This window comes from Lepisosteus oculatus, chromosome 27 (assembly GCF_040954835.1).
Source record: "Lepisosteus oculatus isolate fLepOcu1 chromosome 27, fLepOcu1.hap2, whole genome shotgun sequence".
Taxonomy (NCBI): Eukaryota; Metazoa; Chordata; class Actinopteri; order Semionotiformes; family Lepisosteidae; genus Lepisosteus; species Lepisosteus oculatus.
The window spans coordinates 6,110,988-6,129,084 of NC_090722.1; the positions used below are offsets into that span (position 1 = coordinate 6,110,988).

Sequence of the window (18,097 nt, forward strand, 5' to 3'; positions counted from 1 at the left end):
AGGGTGACAGACCAAGACCCCAGTGCACAGCAGTCTGATCCAGTCCAGGTTTTACATAACAGTCAGTCAGTAATCCAGTGCACAGCAGTCTGATCCACTCCAGGTCCAGCCCATTTTCCCAGAAGCTATTTAATTTTCCATTGCTGAGTTTGGACTGTGGTAAGAAACCCATATGAACTGAGGGAGAACATGCAAACTCCACACAGACAGGACCCCAGCGTGGCCAGGCAGCAATGTCAACCTGTGTGTCACCCTGCTGCCTACCGTGGTTTCTATGAGCTGACAGATATAATAATAATAATAATAATAATAATAATAATAATAATATTCTTACACTTATATAGCGCTTTTCTGGACACTCCACTCAAAGCGCTTTATAGGTAATGGGGTCCCCTCCACCCCCACCAGTGTGCGGCCCCACCTGGATGTACACCTTTGGATGTATTGCCAAAGGTGTACATATAGAGAGCAAGAGATGAGACAGCACAAAACACCCCCCCCACTCCGCATTTCAAGCACCGTGGTTACGGAACAGCACACAGCACGTGGTGTTTGCTTTCCTGTTCCGCTCTGCCCCTCTGACGTCACCCCGCCCCGTGCGCCTGCGCAGAGCGGCTCGCGTCGTGGGAGCCTTCGCCTCTCCGCGGAGAAACAGCTGATGGTGATGATGATGATGGTGGCGATAATGAGGAGGAGAAGGAAGTGGACGAGGATGCCCTGGTGAAACACAAGAGCTGTGATGCTCGGGGAAGAAAAGGAGCTCGAAGAAAAACGCAGCAAACAGTTTTTGTATTAAAATCGATCTCCCTCCCCCCCCTCTCTTCCGCCTGCATTTTGTTTTGTCTCCGGGAAGGAGTGCAGACACGGGCGCTGGTCTCTAACGGAGGGAGACGAGACGTTTATACATAAAGAGCGGCCGGGCTGAGTCCTGGCTCGGCGCCTCTCGGCTACAAGCGATCCCGATCGGTTATCGATCCGGTGATTGATCCGCAGTCGCCGGCGGTGGCGCCCATGTGCGTTGGTTGCTTTGTGTCGCTGAGCACAAACGGGGCATCGACCCTCTCCTGGCGGCTTTTCACAGCTCTGACCGAGCCGATCTGAAGGAGATCGGGGCAGGACCATAATCATAATAATATAAACAACAACGACATTATCATTATTTTGCGTGGGGAGAGCTCCCCGCGTTGGTGGGAGCAGCAGCGTGTCCAGAAGGTGCGAGAGACTCGCGGAGGAGGGAGTTGGGACTGTGTTTTTGTGTTTTGTTTTCTTGCTCTGCTGTGGGGGGGATGGGGTAGTTGAAAATCGTCGCTATTGATAATCTGTCTACGGATTCCGGAAGAGGATTGTTTTTTATCCCGAGAAAGCGGAGCCGAAGGAGCGAAGCGTTACTGGGGACCTTTGTTTTTTTTTCTTCTTCTCCCTCCCTCCCTCCTTCGAGAGACAGACGCGCACACCCGCGCCCGCCTTGTTGTTTACCCGGTCCAGCGAGAGAGAGAGGGAGGAGACCGGAGGGAAACGGCAGAGAGAAGCGGGAGACACCGTCAGGAGCGGCCGGACCGGGAGCGGCCTCGGCGGGGTCAAGTGACTAGGAAACCTCGAGGCATCGGGCCCCCCCCACCCCCGAGGGCGCAAAATGGCGACGGCGGCGGCGGCTCCCGTCACATCGGGCTCCTCGGCTCCCACAGGTAAAGTGAACATGAACAAATCGAAGGATATCTAAACCTGCGGAAATGCGTATACCGTAAAGGGACCTGCGAGGCCTGGGATATAATTTGTGTTTTAGGAGGTTCGTGTTGGTCCGCTACCGCGTCGGACGAGTTAAACCGAATCCGACGTTGCTGATGCGGTAACGTCCCCCCCTCCTCTGTTACCAAACACCGCTTTGTAAACAAATCTTCCATTAAAACACACGTTTAAGGTCAGTAACATGACGAAATATAACCGAAGAGGGGTTAAAGGAGCCTCCTGTTGTGTCGTGAGAGAATCGCAGACGGAGAGACGCAGGAATTTTCCACTAAGACTCGGACAGACCGCAAGAGCCTCCTAATAATTTGGCAGCCGATGCTCCAACCCCATTTTGAGGGTTTCACTACAGTATTGGGTTTTAAAGAGAGGAGAGGGGAACATTTTGTATTCCTTTATTAGTTTAAGGGTTGGGGGTGCACGGGTTTTTGGCTAGCGAACCTGAAGTATATTTTTTTTCCCCGTTTCACAAAACAGGGTTTTACTGTGTTACCAGAGATGTCGGACTCCAGTCTGAATTTTTATAGTCTTGTCCATCAGACTGTCAGCGCACAGGACTAGTGGGATCCATTCCGGGTTTTGCCGTGTGCTCAGTCAGACGTGCACAGTGATGCGATCCACTCCAGGTTTTACTGTGTGCTCAGTCAGATTCCCAGTGCACAGTGGTTAGGTTCAATCCAGGTTTTCAGCCAGATGACCACACTACAGTGGTCTGATCCTGTCGGGTTTTGATAGTGTTGTCACTCAGGTCGCTAATGCATAGCTGGTTGGTAACAGTAATCCAGGTTTTACTGTAGTTTACTAGGCTCCCCTGTGTAAAAGGCACCCCCCAGCTACACAGTAAGTTGAGAAACCTCACACAGTAGCCCTCGGGCTGGGTCCTTCACTTTGAGTATAGCCTCCCGACTGTTACTGACTCCTGAATGAGAAAACTCCCAGTGTGTAGAATGACACTTTAACTCTGTATAAAAGAGGCTTCTCCGACTGTTGGATGTTGCTCTTCTGTTGTGCTCAAGTCGTGTTGAGTTTGGAGGCACCTCAGCCCTGTTTGGAGAGAACACCAGGATGCTCCTGCTCGCTGAGCTTTCTTTGCGCAAAGGGTGGTGGGAGTGTGGAACAGGCTGCTCAACCATGCTGTTGAAGCTGCCACCCTAGCTTCTCTCCGGAGACAGCTGGTTAAGATCCTCCAGCCAGGACAGGAGGCACCGCTTTACACCAAGGGTGGCGGGAGGATGGAACAAGCATTTGGAGAGCCATGTTGCCGAAGCCGATGCCCCGGCTGCTTTCCAGAAACTGGGGGGGGGTGAGATCCTGGGATTAGCTGCTTAACTAGCAAAGGGGCTGTTGTCTGAATCCGCCCTCGTGTTCTCAGGCCATGTGGCTGGGAAGCAGGCGGTAGGGGTCAGTGAGGACAGCTGGAGCTGAGCAGATTCCTCAGGTTTGGAGGTGGTGGGGTGTGGAAGAAAAGGAACGTTTTCCAAACTCCAGCTCGGCTAATGGCTTCACCAGGCGGTCGAGTCATGTGGCTGGAATTTGTGCAGGCGCTGCCCCTGCCTGTGAGGCAGAGTATTAATAAAAACATACTTACCCAGCTCTTTCCTGGACACTCCACTTCAGAGCACTGTACAGGTAATGGGGATCCCCTCCACCACCAGGGGGTTATTAGGAGGCCATGACTGGTGAAGGCCAGGGGGAAATTTGGACTGGGAACAGAAGTCACACTGGAGATGATCACCCACGAGCGCCTGCGGTGTGGGAGTAGCATGCCGGTCTAGTTTCCTCACATCCCGAGGTCATCCAGGAGTATCGGTCTCCAGGCTACGGCGCAGTGAGCCGGAGAGGGAGGCGGTGTGTCTGGTTGATCTGGTTCAGTGTGCTGGGTGGCTCCTCTGCTCCTGTGTCCTGGAGCCCTGTAAGCTCACATGTGTCGCTTCATGTTGCCCTGGTGACTGGGACCTCAGCTGGGTCTCTGGGGTGTAGAGGCTCATTCTGGACTGGGACCCTGGCTGTGATCTCTGGGGTGCAGGGGCTCATCCTGGACTGGGACCCCAGCTTGTCTCTGGGGTGTAGGGGCTCATTCTGGACTGGGACCCTGGCTGTGATCTCTGGGGTGCAGGGGCTCATCCTGGATTGGGACCCCAGCTTGTCTCTGGTGTATAGGGGCTCGTCCTGGACTGGGACTCCGGCTGGGTCTCTGGGGTGCAGGGGCTCCTCCTGGACTGGGACCCCAGCTGTGATCTCTGGGGTGCAGGGGCTCGTCCTGCACTGGGACCCTGGCTGTGATCTCTGGGGTGCAGGGGCTCGTCCTGCACTGGGACCCCAGCGGTGATCTCTGGGGTGCAGGGGCTCATCCTGCACTGGGACCCAGAACCAGGCGGACAGAGGGGGAGATGGGAGCGCCTGGGTGATGGAGGGGTGTGCAGTACTGCTGTCCCACGGCAGTGAGGGTGCTGCTCTGAGCTAGCAGCCCGTCTGGGCTTGCCTCTGTGGGGGGTGGAATTCTCCGCTGGGCTGCAGGTGATCCAGTCCAGGTTTGGTGGTGTTGTCTGGGTGCACCCCTGTGTGTGTGTTTGATTTGCCGGTCAGGGCAGTACGTGCCTTTGCTGGAGCCTCCCTCATGTGCTGCTGGAGTGTTGATGCGGCGCTGCGGGGCTATTTATACCCAGCTGTATCTGGGAATGTTTATTTCTGCAGACCTGTGTAAGCTCTGTCCGTTAAACCGGGACCTGGCGGACAGAGTTGTCTGGTGAGGTCTGTCTGTCTGGCCCGACAGATGGGTAAAAATATCCCGGAGGAGTGCTGGAGCTCTCGCCAGTTAGTTACAGTAAATCGGGCGTCAGCAGGCTGGATCTGGGAGGACGGGGGTCTGTCAGAGGACCTGACAGGGCTGTAACAGTCGTGTCTTCTCCTGCAGATCTCAGGACTCAGTTCTGGAGAATGCTGCACCTTCAGAGAGGTACTGGCATGGAGGAGCGCAGCATGCTGGGTGTGTGAGTGTGCACGGGCACTGGCTGGAGTAGAGCAGAGCCGCAGAGCGAGGGAATGCGCTTTAACACGCTCGTGCAGGAGTCTGTCAGATACCCACTGGCCTGTCCGTCGCTCGAGCAGGCCGAGGGCTCTGTGCTCTCGTGCCCGTCTTCGTGTTCTGAGCCTCGGCGTGAGCGTGGGTTTGTTAAAATGCTGTCTCCGCCCCCTTCTGTGGCGCGGTCTTCCAGCACCAGAGCAGGATGACCTCGCTGGTCTCTGTTTGCACCCCTGTGAGGTTCCCTCTGGAGATTGAAGGGCCTTACTGCATCATACTGTAACCCCACAGTCCAGAGATCGCTGGTCCAGTCTGGGCCGGGTCACACTGTAACCCTACAGTCCAGAGATCGCTGGTCCAGTCTGGGTTACACTGTAACCCTACGGTCCAGAGATTGCTGGTCCAGTCTGGGCCGGGTCACACTGTAACACTACAGTCCAGAGATCCCTGGTCCTGTATAAGTTCCTGGCAGTCAGTTTGCTGTTTAGCTCCGTTTGTATGAACAGTCTCATTATGCAGTTGTGTGCAGTTGATTTCTCAGGCTGTTTGCATGCTGAGGGCCGTTCTGAGCCTGGCGGGGGGAGAGACTGGGAGCTGGACTCCCTGGTCCGGTCCTCCTGGCCTGAGGAGGGTCTGCTCCCCAGCAGCCCGGCATGTTTGGGGTTGCAGCGGGGCGCGAGGCGGTGCTCGGGGTTCACCTCTGGGCGAGAGCTTGGCGTGATTGTGCACGGCTGTCCACTCACAGAGGAAGAGAGGGAACCCTGCCTGCACACTGCGCCATGTGGGTTTGCTGACCCCAGGGGGCGCTGTGTGGGGAGCACCATGTGCGTTTGCTGATACCAGGGGGCACTGTGTGGGGAGTGCCATGTGGGTTTGCTGACCCCAGGGGGCACTGTGTGGGGAGTGCCATGTGGGTTTGCTGACCCCAGGGGGCGCTGTGTGGGGAGTGGGTTTGCTGACCCCAGGGGGCGCTGTGTGGGGAGTGGGTTTGCTGACCCCAGGGGGCACCGTGTGGGGAGCAGGTTTGCTGATCCCAGGGGGCGCTGGGGCCCTGGGCTGAATTTCTGACCTGGGGTGCTGTCTGTGTGGAGTTTGCACGTTCTCATCTGGTTCGTGTGGGTTTCCTCCGGGCGCTCTGGAGTGGATGTCCTCCCCCCCCCCCCCCCCCCCCCAGAGAGCACAGTGTCTTGGTGACGGGGGCTGTGGGGTTGGTCACGGTTGCCAGGCGCCCTGGTTTGGTCTGGAACAGCTGGTCTGACAGGCCCAGCCTGTGAGCCGCCCCTTCCTGCTCACGTCTCCCCTGCGTGGGTGCAGCTCTGTTCGATTTGCTAAATCCCGTCCATCTCTCTTCCTCTTTCCAGGGTCCACCGGCTCCCGGAAGATGACGGCTTCAGAGGTGAGTCGGGGTCCAGTCCTGCCACACGCAGTTCCTGACATAGCAGCCCAGCTGTCCAGACCTGTGTGTGCTCACCTGGAGCAGTGAGAGATACAGTGTGCTGTCTCTCCCAGGAGTCCAGACCTGTGTGTGCTCACCTGGAGCAGTGAGACATACAGTGTGCTGTGTCCTGTCTCTCCCAGCTGTCCAGACCTGTGTGTGCTCACCTGGAGCAGTGAGACATACAGTGTGCTGTGTCCTGTCTCTCCCAGGAGTCCACACTTGGCATCTGTTGTAGTATTTTCATAAACACATTAGACCACACAGGCCCTAAAGGGACTGTTCTTCATTTACAACCTGAAAGACATTAATCTCATTAGTCTCGGACTGAGAAGATTAGGACGGGACTTGATTCAGGTTTTCAAAGAGGCGCTGAGGAATTCTGCACAGGGGGGCTCTCTTGCTCAAGTGGGAACGAGGGGGAAGCGCAGGAGGCATTTCTTTACTGGAAGGGTTGTTGGAGTCTGGAACAAGCTGCTCTTTGTTGGTGAAGCTGATAACTTGGCCTGGGGTCAGTTAACTAATTCCGAAGCTGATTGGCTGGGCTGAAAGCCTCCATCACAGCCTGTTGCCCCTCTCTGTGGATACTGGCAGCATGGTGACTCTTTCTCTCTCTCTCTTCTCCCTTGGAATACCTCTCTTCCTACCCTCATCCCTCATCCCTCTTCCTCTCCCAGGTCCCGGGCTCCTCGGGGATGCCCAGTTCCCAGACATTGAAGAAGATCGGACACAGGGGGGTGGACCCTACGGGGGAGACCACATACAAAAAGGTCAGAGGTCAGCCTCCCTTGTTGGGGGGTAGGGGCTGTACAACAGTGGTGGGCCCAGTGTCAGGCTGGACAAGCCCTCTCACTCTGCTGGGGTTGCTGGTCTGCATGGTCCACTACTCGCTGGACCTGACCGGCTTGAGCTCACTGAGGTCTGTTCTCGGGGTGCAGCCCTGCCTCTCCGCTGGCTGACGGCCCCTTCTTTCCCTCTTGCCCCCTGCAGACCACCTCCTCTGCCCTGAAGGGGGCGATCCAGCTGGGCATCACGCACACGGTGGGCAGCCTGAGCCAGAAGGCCGAGAGGGACGTGCTGATGCAGGACTTCGTGGTGGTGGAGAGCATCTTCTTCCCCGGGTGTGTCTGGCCCTCTCGAGCTGTGCTGATGTCCTGGAGTGTCCAGTCAGTGTGTCTGTGTTAACCCCTCTCTCTCAGTGCAGTGTTAATGTACTGGAGTGTCCAGTCAGTGTGTCTGTATGAACCCCTCTCTCTCAGTGCAGTGTTAATGTACTGGAGTGTCCAGTCAGTGTGTCTGTATGAACCCCTCTCTCTCAGTGCAGTGTTAATGTACTGGAGTGTCCAGTCAGTGTGTCTGTATGAACCCCTCTCTCTCAGTGCAGTGTTAATGTACTGGAGTGTCCAGTCAGAGTGTCTGTATGAACCCCTCTCTCTCAGTGCAGTGTTAATGTACTGGAGTGTCCCGTCAGTCAGTGTGTCTGTATGAACCCCTCTCTCTCAGTGCAGTGTTAATGTACTGGAGTGTCCAGTCAGTGTGTGTGTATTAACCCCTCTCTCTGCCTCAGCGAGGGCAGTAACCTCACCCCAGCCCATCACTACAGTGACTTCCGCTTCAAGACCTACGCCCCCATCGCCTTCCGCTATTTCCGGGAGCTGTTCGGCATCCGGCCTGACGACTACCTGGTGAGTCTGGGGGACGCTGGCTGACCGGCCCCCTGCCTCTCCTCCTGCCTCTTACCCCGTCGCTGCTTGGGTGTTGTTCTCATGGCCGTTCATTGGATTGCAGTACTCCCTGTGCAACGAGCCCCTGATCGAGCTCTCGAACTCGGGAGCGAGCGGTTCTCTGTTCTACGTCTCCAGCGATGACGAGTTCATCATCAAGACTGTCCAGCACAAGGAGGCCGAGTTCTTGCAGAAGCTCCTGCCTGGATACTTCATGGTGAGGCTGGCTGACTCATCGCTAGTTTCTCTGTCCATGTCTCTGTCTCCCTCTCCTGCTTCCTGCTGTTAGTACAGTGTCTGTATTACACACATACAGTGTGTACTGGAGTGTCCAGTCAGTGTGTCTGTATGAACCCCTCTCTCTCAGTGCAGTGTTAATGTACTGGAGTGTCCAGTCAGTGTGTCTGTATGAACCCCTCTCTCTCAGTGCAGTGTTAATGTCTTGTTTCTTGTAGAACCTGAACCAGAACAAGCGGACCCTGCTGCCCAAGTTCTACGGGCTGTACTGTGTCCAGGCTGGAGGGAAGAACATCCGGATCGTGGTGATGAACAACCTCCTCCCCTGCGCCGTGCGCATGCACCTCAAGTACGACCTGAAGGGCTCCACCTACAAGCGCCGCGCCTCCGCCAAGGAGCGGGAGAAGAGGCTGCCCACCTTCAAGGACCTGGACTTCATCCAGGACATCCCGGACGGGCTCTTTCTGGAGCCCGACATGTACAGCGCCCTGAGCAAGACCATCCAGAGGGACTGCCTGGTGAGGCCCCGTCCCTCAGCCTAGCTCCTTGTCCTTTTGCAATGATCTCTCTGTCCCCCCCCCCGTGTCCTTGCAGTGACCACTCGCTCGCTCTCTGTCCCCCCCCGTGTCCTCGCGGTGACCGCTCGCTCGCTCGCTCTCTGTCCCCCCCGTGTCCTCGCGGTGACCGCTCGCTCTCTGTCCCCCCCGTGTCCTCGCGGTGACCACTCGCTCGCTCTCTGTCCCCCCCGTGTCCTCGCGGTGACCACTCGCTCTCCTCTCTCCGCAGTTGCTGCAGAGCTTCAAGATCATGGATTACAGTCTGCTGGCGGGAGTGCACAACCTGGAGCAGGCCCAGCGGGAGCGAAACCTGGAGTGGAGCGCGGAGGGGGCCGTGACCCCCGATCAGCGCCGGCCTGGCGGGCAGAAGGCCTTGTACTCCACCGCCATGGAGTCCATCCAGGGGGAGGCCCGCGGTAAGGGCACGGTGGAGACAGACGACCAGTGAGTGCAGAATACTTTTCATTATCGTGGTGGATAGGGGCCAGTAACCAGGGCAGGCTGTGGCACAACACCGTGATCACCGTCAGCCCCGATCGCTCTCCTGATGCGAGTCAGTGCACGGTGCAGTCCCACAGCCTCATCACTGTCAGCCCCGATCGCTCTCCTGATGCGAGTCAGTGCAAAGTGCAGTCCCACAGCCTCGTCACTGTCAGCCCCGATCGCTCTCCTGATGCGAGTCAGTGCACGGTGCAGTCCCACAGCCTCGTCACTGTCAGCTCCGATCGCTCTCCTGATGCGAGTCAGTGCACGGTGCAGTCCCACAGCCTCGTCAATGTCAGCTCCGATCGCTCTCCTGATGCGAGTCAGTGCACAGTGCAGTCCCACAGCCTCGTCAATATCAGCTCCGATCGCTCTCCTGATGCGAGTCAGTGCACAGTGCAGTCCCACAGCCTCGTCAATATCAGCTCCGATCGCTCTCCTGATGCGAGTCAGTGCACGGTGCAGTCCCACAGCCTCGTCAATATCAGCTCCGATCGCTCTCCTGATGCGAGTCAGTGCACGGTGCAGTCCCACAGCCTCATCACTGTCAGCTCCGATCGCTCTCCTGATGCGAGTCAGTGCACGGTGCAGTCCCACAGCCTCATCACTGTCAGCTCCAATCACTCTCCTGATGCGAGTCAGTGCACGGTGCAGTCCCACAGCCTCATCACTGTCAGCCCCGATCGCTCTCCTGATGCGAGTCAGTGCACAGTGCAGTCCCACAGCCTCGTCAATATCAGCTCCGATCGCTCTCCTGATGCGAGTCAGTGCACGGTGCAGTCCCACAGCCTCGTCACTGTCAGCTCCGATCGCTCTCCTGATGCGAGTCAGTGCACAGTGCAGTCCCACAGCCTCGTCAATATCAGCTCCGATCGCTCTCCTGATGCGAGTCAGTGCACGGTGCAGTCCCACAGCCTCGTCACTGTCAGCCCCAATCGCTCTCCTGATGCAAGTCAGTGCACAGTGCAGTCCCACAGCCTCGTCAATATCAGTAAAGTATCGGGCACAGTGGAGACGGTCAGCGGGCCGAGTGGATATCAGCGCTGACCGGTCAACAGTACCGGCATCGTGATCGATACACTTCCTGCTGCTGGCTGACTTGTCGCCCATCGTGTTGTTGACACAGGATGGGAGGGATCCCAGCGCGGAACGCCAAGGGAGAGAGGCTGCTGATCTACATCGGCATCATCGACATCCTGCAGTCCTACAGGTAAGCTGGGGTGCAGAAGGTCAGAGGGCCTGTGGGTCTAGGGGCCTGGGAACCCCTGTCCGCCCCGCGCCTGACCCCATTGTCTCCCGTCCCGCAGGTTCGTCAAGAAGCTGGAGCACTCCTGGAAGGCGCTCGTCCACGACGGGGTGAGAGACTCCGCGCTTTTCCGGGCCCGATCCCGCCCTGCGGTGTCCAGTCTTGTCTGGTCCAGTGCGGCCCTAACCCTGGTCTGTCTCTCTCAGGACACGGTGTCGGTTCACAGGCCGGGCTTCTACGCAGAGAGGTTCCAGAAGTTCATGTGCAACACAGTCTTCAAGAAGATCCCATGTAAGAGAGCCTGGGGTGTGGGGGTGGGTATGGGTGTGTGTGAGGGGGTTTGGAGGTGAGTATGGGTGTCTGTGGGGATGTATGTGTGTGTGTGGAGGAGGTTGGGTGTGGGTATGGGTATGTGTGGGGGGGTGTGGAGGTGGGAATGGATGTCTGTGGCCATGTGTGTGTGTGTGGAGGAGGGTGGGGGTGGGTATGGGTGTCTGTGGGTGGGTATGGGGGTGCGTATGGAGTTGTGGAGCATCATTAAGGGATGTGTGTGGGGGGGGTACAGATCTGGTCTCACCTGCTCTTGTCTTCTCCCTAGTGAAGCCCTCACCCTCCAAGAAGAGCCGCGGGGGGGGCCAGGGGGGCATGCGACGGACGATCACGGGGGGCACGGCCCCCCACCAGCACCAGAACCCCCACCTAGAGCCCCGGCTGGTCTATCAATCGCACCTCCACCACAGCAGCGTCGAGGCCGACGGCGAGAGCGGTGAGAGTGGAGGAGTGTGCCGGTGGGGGGGGGTCCGCTGGCCGGCCTGCGTCGCAGCTGGGGTCTGATCTGCTGTGTTTGTCTCCTCCTCCCCAGGCATGCAGTCGGGCCGCCCTGACCTCCTCCCGAGGACCCCTCCCCTGGATGAGGCCATCAGCGACTCCGTGGAAACGACCCTGTCGACCTCGTCGCTGGGCAGCGCCGGGCAGCACTCTCCCCTTCGCAGGCAAGAGCTCGTCGTCCTCTCTCTCCCCCCCCCTCGCTCGCTCCTCTCTCTCTCTCTCTCTGACGCCTCCCTCTCGCTGCAGGTCGGTAGGTGTGGAGGTGCACAAGCCTGCCAGCACAGAGCAGGACAGTGGCTCACCCAACACTCAGGCCAGGTAACACTGGGGAGAGACACTGAGAGGGACAGACTGACTGGGGGACAGAGACAGACACTGAGAGGGACAGACTGACTGACTGACTGGGGGTCAGAGACACACGCTGAGAGGGACAGACTGCCTGACTGACTGGGGGACAGAGACGCACGCTGAGAGGGACGGTCTGACTGGGGGACAGAGACGCACGCTGAGAGGGACGGTCTGACTGGGGGACGGAGACACACGCTGAGAGGGACAGACGGACTGGGGGACAGAGACGCACGCCGAGAGGGACAGACTGGACTGACTGGGGGACAGAGATACACGCCGAGAGGGACAGACTGGACTGACTGGGGGACAGAGATACACGCCGAGAGGGACAGACTGCCTGACGGACTGGGGGACAGAGACGCACGCCGAGAGGGACTGACGGACTGGGGGACAGAGACGCACGCTGAGAGGGACAGACTGGACTGGCTGGGCCCTGTCAAGCTGACTCCCCCCTCTCTCCTCCCTGTGTCTCGCCCTGTCCGTCCCTGCCGGGCAGTTTGGAAGAGGAGGTGCCGCTGGATCAGCTCCAGGGCAGCGAGGACGCCATCTCTCTGAGGGACATCGTCCCCGAGACCAACATCTGTTTCGTAAGTGTGTCCTCCGGCCCCGCCAGGCCCCCCGCACACGGCTCCCTCCTCGCCGAGGGTCCGACTTTCACCCTCTGTGTGTCCCAGCAGTGAGCCAGGGGGCCGCGCCCGGAGGCCGGAGATTCCTGGAAGAGGAGCTGAAGGAAGAGGAGCAGGCTGGGGGAGACGGGAGCTGGCGGCAGGAGATAAGGCCGTGGGCTTTTCGGGGGGTGAGGCAGGGAGCGAGGAGTGATCGGGCTGGGTGGTGATGGGACAGCCTGGCGCAGCTGGGGGAGGCCGGGAGAGGGAATTCCGATCCGGAATCTGCTGCTCCCACCCGTCACCCAGAACGCCTCTTTAAGAGCCTGCTCCGCATCGACCCGGGGGGGGGCCGCAGGGGTCCCGCCTGCCTCCCTGAAATCTGTCCCGCTGCCCCGCTCCTGGGCTCTCCAGGAATGTCTCCCGGAATCCCAGTGGCGTGGACACCGGCTCTCTCCCTTCCGGACACCGGGAACTGTCAGTAAAGTGGTCCGGTTACTCTCTGTGGGTCTCTTCTCCTCGGATCTCAGCGGGAACTCGGGGGACGACCCCCCTGTCTGGCCCGCGACTCTCTCCAGACACACCCAGGCCTCTGCTTGCTGGGCCAGGAGCAGAGCTCAGGCCGGAACCCTCTGTTTTTAAACACGTTTTTATTCTCTGAAGCGAAGCCCAGAGCCGCCCGCTGGCGGGGAATATGGATCACGTTCGGACACGAAGGGCCAGCCTTCCCCCATCCCCCCCCTTCCTCAGCCTGGGCCCTCCCTCCTCCTCCTCCTCCTCCTCGCTCTGGAGCGGGGGCGTGACTGGGCCTGCTTCTCTCTGCCCACTCCTCGGCCTCCAGTCCCTCTGTCCATGTGCCCAGCTGTGTCTCCGAGTCCAGACTGTCCCCTTCCGTGCCCCGCAGCCCGCTCCGACACGTGCTCGCACGCTCACTCACGTGTGCACGGATGTGGTGCAGTCCCAACATGTGGTGTTCCCGGTCTGCTGAATTATGGAACCGATTCCTGCACCCTCCAGTGGCCCGAGGGCTGGAGATCGGGTCATTAATGGTCCCGCAGCGCAGAGGCCCGACCCAGTGTGGTGGAAGAGTTGTGGTTGACCGGTCCTGCAGGGCCTGATGCAGACGCTCTGGCAGGAGGCTGTTATTTACACTACAGGTGCCGTGGAAGGAGTCGGGTTGGCTGGTTTTTGGAAGGTGGGGGGGGGTGGGTGTTGTTTCCTTTGACGTGATGAGTGCCTTCCTCCTCTGTGCCCATCTAGGTCACGATTTCCAATCTTGATGGAATACAGTGTATGAATATCCCGAATGTGTGAGGGGCAGGAACTTAATTAAATCTGTCACAGATCACAGAGAGACTGGGGCTCCTTTACAGCTCTCTGTCTGTCCCAGACTGGCAGTGAGATTAATATCCTGACTCTATAAGGGCTGTGTCTCTACCTGTAACACTGACACAGATCACAGTGAGACTGGGGCTCCTTTACAGCTCTCTGTCTGTCCCAGACTGGCAGTGAGATTAATATCCTGACTCTATAAGGGTTGTGTCTCTACCTGTAACAGAGACACAGATCACAGTGAGACTGGGGCTCCTTTACAGCTCTCTGTCTGTCCCAGACTGGCAGTGAGATTAATATCCTGACTCTATAAGGGCTGTGTCTCTACCTGTAACACTGACACAGATCACAGTGAGACTGGGGCTCCTTTACAGCTCTCTGTCTGTCCCAGACTGGCAGGGAGATTAATATCCTGACTCTATAAGGGCTGTGTCTCTACCTGTAACACTGACACAGATCACAGTGCGACTGGGGCTCCTGTAAAGCTCTCTCAGAGCTCAGTGTGTCTGTCTGCTGAATGATTTGGGGAGAGTGGGTCCCGTGTGTAAAGCGCGCACACGCGACGCTGGGGAGGTGCGTGTGTGATAATGTACAGTACTGCCCCCCCGTTTCCCTAGGTTCTTCTCATTGGTGCAGGAGAAGGGATGGCAGCATCGTGCGAAGGGAGGTTACAGCCGAGAGGAGGCCCTCTGGCCTGTCTCGCTCGGCCCTCTGTGCCTTGGCGGAAGACGAGGAGCAATTCGGACTTTCAGAGAGATTCTTACCGCTGTTGTCGATGAATGTAGTGCCCTCAGTGCAGGGGAAGGGGGGGGTCTCTTCCTGTGGCCGGGTACATGCGTGTATATGAAGATGTGCGTCCGTGAGCTTCAGCGGGTCATCAGGTCAGGTGCTCGCAGTCGCCGGGCCGAAGCTGTGGAAGACCACCTGCCCTCCCGAGGACGCGTCTCCCACCCTTCAGGCTCCCGCAAGAAGAGGGGAGCGCCGCGTTCCCAGTCCTGCTCCGGGGGTTCCCACACGGGCTTCTGATCCGCCCGCGTGCTCAGTTAAAATCATCAGACGTCTAACGCACCTCCGCCTGGTCTCGCGAACACGCAGGGTCGGACAGCTTGAGTGGCCTGGGCGGCCCTCTGCCCTTGGAGCTGAAGGACAGCCAGCTGGCCGGCTGCTCCGGTCCGGGATCTGCGGGAGGTAGAGAGAGAGCCGGGCGTGGAGCCCCAGGACCTGGATTGGGAACTGCGGCGGGGCGGAGGCTGGGGGGTTGTGTGGGTTTTAGTCTCGAGATCCGGTTTCTCTCGGCGCTGGGACTGGTGTGATCATGGCACTGAGGGGAACAGGCACCGGTACCCCTTTCCTTCAGCCCGGCTTGGGCCTGAGAGGCCCGTAGGTGGCGCTCTCTCCCTGCTGGAGGGCTGTTCTAGAGCCAGAGGGGCGAAGACTTCAGAATTTGTTAATTGATCTAGTTCACTAATTGTGTGTCCTGGGTGCTGTGAAATCCAGGGGCAGTGACCAAGCGTCGTCGTCCCCCCATCCTTTACAGAGTATTCTCTTCAGGCAGGGGCTAACGATCACCTTCATCTTCGAGACTCATTAAGATACTAATGGAAAGCTGCACCAGAATGGTTTGGGCTAGATTTATACTACTAATTACCCGCAGAGAGGATAAACCGGGACTCTGGGGGATGTCTCCCGGCGCAGCTCCAGCTGATCTCGGGGTTCGGGGCTCGTCCATCTCCCTCGGGACGAAGACGACAGGAATAGAATGAGTTTTTTTTTTTAGATTCTCCAGACTGGCAGCTGGTCTTACAGATTTTCCTCTTTGTTTACAGAAGCTTTGGCGACGATGATTATGCAGATACTTTTTGTACACGAAAGGCTTGACCCCTTCAACCCCCCCCCATCCCCAACAGGACACTGCTGCTCCTCTAAAAGCCGTCTCGTCCTGAGTGGGTCCTGCCGCGCGCAGGGACTCTGTACAGAGCACAACTCCAAGCACAAGGCCGAGCATGCACAAACACTAAGGGGCCTGGGGCTTGGACCAGAAAGACTAGCCTGCATTAGGTGTGCAACAGGCTGTTGGCCTTTGAGTTTTGACAGGAAAAGCAAATGAACACATGCGTGACAGCTGGACTCCCATTGAGCAGCAGTCTGATCCATCCCACTGTCAATCAAAGCCTTGCAGCTGGTGGTATAACCTGGAGTGGATCTGACTCTTGTGTACCAGGAGCCTGACTGAAAGCACTGTAAAACCTGGAGTGGATCTGGCTCAAAACACTAGTACCCCGTGTAGATCTAACTGTTGTGCATTGTGGGTCTGACCGAGAGCACTGAAAAACCAGGAGTGGATCTGACTGCCGTGCCCTGGGAACACTAAATTCTGGAGTGGAACAGACTGCTGTCCAATAGGAGCCTAAAATGCCCCTAATTGTTGAATCTCCTTGTCTTCTGTTCTTCTTTAGCTCTTAGGGCTTTTAATTGATTGGGCAATTTAATTGTCCTGGACTCTGCAGTTTTCTTCATGCTCTGTTGAAGGTTTGTGTGAAGGGCAGACTAAAACCAGAGACGTCAAGCTGTTGAGCTGGTCAGCTAATGACTTAAACCTGCGCGTTCTGCCAGAGACGACAGGGCTGGCCTGGCCCCATCTGAAACCAGGTCTTTCACTACCTTCCTGGGGGTAATTAAACCTCTCCTATCCTGGTTCACTACTGACAGCCCAGCCTTCGGCCTTGTGTTTGGGAGGTGGTATCGGAGAAGGGCCGACGCCTCATGTCTCCGACGTGTGCGATGATGCGATCCCGGAATCCTGGCCCGGATTCTGCTTCCTCCGGGTCAGAACCACGAGCTCATTCCATTAAACCAACTGAAGCTTATTGAACAAACTCAGCTTTTCTGTATCTGCTGTTTGCTGTTGTAGTTCGGTCTCTACATGCTGTTAATATTGACAGAGCTGGCAGCTGTCCCGAAGGTGTGTTGTACACAATTCAAGGGCTCAGAAGGACGATGTTTTTAACTTTTGTGACTTTGCATCATCCCGTAAATCCTGTTCTAATAATTAATATTGTAATTAATTAACCTCTTGCTGCTTTTACATTGCTCTATGGTTCTGGTCAAAGAACTGGAAATGTGATCTTTACCGTTTGTACACTTTTTTGTTTTGTTTTTTATAATGGTTACCATCTTCTAAAAGACTATTGTGTCTCTTAATTATACCTGTATGTAACTGTATATATCTGTCACAGAAAGGCCTTCTTTGCTTGTGATACTCTGCTTGTTTCTACAGCGTTTCAGTGATCTGGTCTCTTCAGTTCTCAGATTTGAAATAAAAACGTGCTTTTTTTGCCGTGACCTGAATCTGTTGGTTTTTTTGGGCCAATATAGATTCATGAAAAATGGGGGGAGGGTGGAATGCCAGTTTGCAGTGCTGCCTCCATTCTGGGTTTGGATCGGGCCTGGGGCAGTGGTCTTCTGTGTGGAGTTTGCATGTCCTTCGCCATGTGGGTGAGGGTTTCCTCCCAGCCCGAAGATATGGGGCCACAGGACTGGTGGTCCCCCAGCTTCCACCTACACAGCTGGGGTACAGGGGTCCCCTGACCCACAGGAGGGCCAGGTCAGTGTGTGTCTGCAGGTTTTTCGTTCCAGCCCGACTCTTTAACGACCTCAGTCAGCTCGTTACTGGCTTGATCGGACCGGTTTAACGACTTCTCCCAGCTCATCGCGTGCCACTGCTTTACCGAGGCCTGGAAGCCCTGCGGGCACAGCGCCCCCTCCTGGGGTCGTTGAGCTGCTGCTGCAGGGTCCCAGTACACACGGGGCCGAGTCCGCGTGGACCCGCGGAGCTGATCCGCGCTGCGGGGCGCAGCCTCTCCGCAGACGTTCTGGGGGACCCCAGGTTGCAGGTTCGAACCCCGCAGCTGGCAGAAGAATCCCACACCGGGGGGCCCCTGAGCAAGGCCCTTCACCCCAGCTGCTCCAGGGGCGCTGTACAATGGCTGACCCTGCACTCTGACCCCCAGCTTCTCTCCCTGTCTGTGTGTCTCATGGAGAGCAAGCTGGGGTCTGCGAAAAGACAAATTCCTAATGCAAGAAATTGTATCTGATCGTATCTTCAATAAAGTGATCAGTAATCTTTATCGAATGATCTTAAGATCAATAAAGTGATCTGATCTTCTAATTGACACAACGGGCTGCTCGGTCGGCACCCCGACGAGCGTTTTTCCTATTCAGAAGGTCGGGGATCTGGGGTCCCTGACGAAGGGCAGGCAGATTTAAAGGGACCTGCAGTGTGTTGAGGACCTGAACGCCGTGAGAGTGTTCAGGTTAATCCTGATACCAGAGCTATTAAGGGTTCAACTGTAACTGAATTATACGCTAAATGAAAACCAGTGGGTTTTGGGGTGAGTGGGACCAGTGCATCAGAGAAAGTGGGGGTCTCAGGATAGCACTGTACTCCTGTGCTGGGGCTGGAGTCAAGTTGCAGGGTAGGGATCTGAAGTCTTGACTGGGGGTCGCTGGTTCCAGTTCCCTCTGCAGATGCTGCTGC

General features: G+C 57.1%; 1 protein-coding gene across 3 annotated transcripts; it reads left to right on the forward strand.

The window, feature by feature from the left end:
• Positions 1-662: 662 nt before the first annotated feature.
• On the forward strand, positions 663-16,902 carry pip5k1aa (phosphatidylinositol-4-phosphate 5-kinase, type I, alpha, a). 3 transcript variants are annotated; one of them, XM_069184950.1, is made up of 17 exons: positions 663-1,685; positions 4,658-4,699; positions 6,127-6,161; positions 6,878-6,970; positions 7,191-7,321; positions 7,768-7,885; positions 7,989-8,141; positions 8,380-8,679; positions 8,948-9,162; positions 10,328-10,411; positions 10,509-10,557; positions 10,654-10,738; positions 11,046-11,213; positions 11,310-11,439; positions 11,522-11,593; positions 12,120-12,210; positions 12,298-16,902. In XM_069184950.1, the coding sequence occupies exons 1-17, from the start codon at positions 1,634-1,636 to the stop codon at positions 12,301-12,303; spliced, it is 1,824 nt and encodes a 607-aa protein (XP_069041051.1). In that variant the 5' UTR covers positions 663-1,633; the 3' UTR covers positions 12,304-16,902. The 3 variants fall into 3 exon arrangements, with proteins under 3 accessions (XP_069041051.1, XP_069041052.1, XP_069041053.1); XM_069184951.1 differs by having other exon boundaries at positions 12,301-16,902; XM_069184952.1 differs by lacking the exon at positions 4,658-4,699.
• The last annotated feature ends 1,195 nt before the right edge of the window (positions 16,903-18,097 follow it).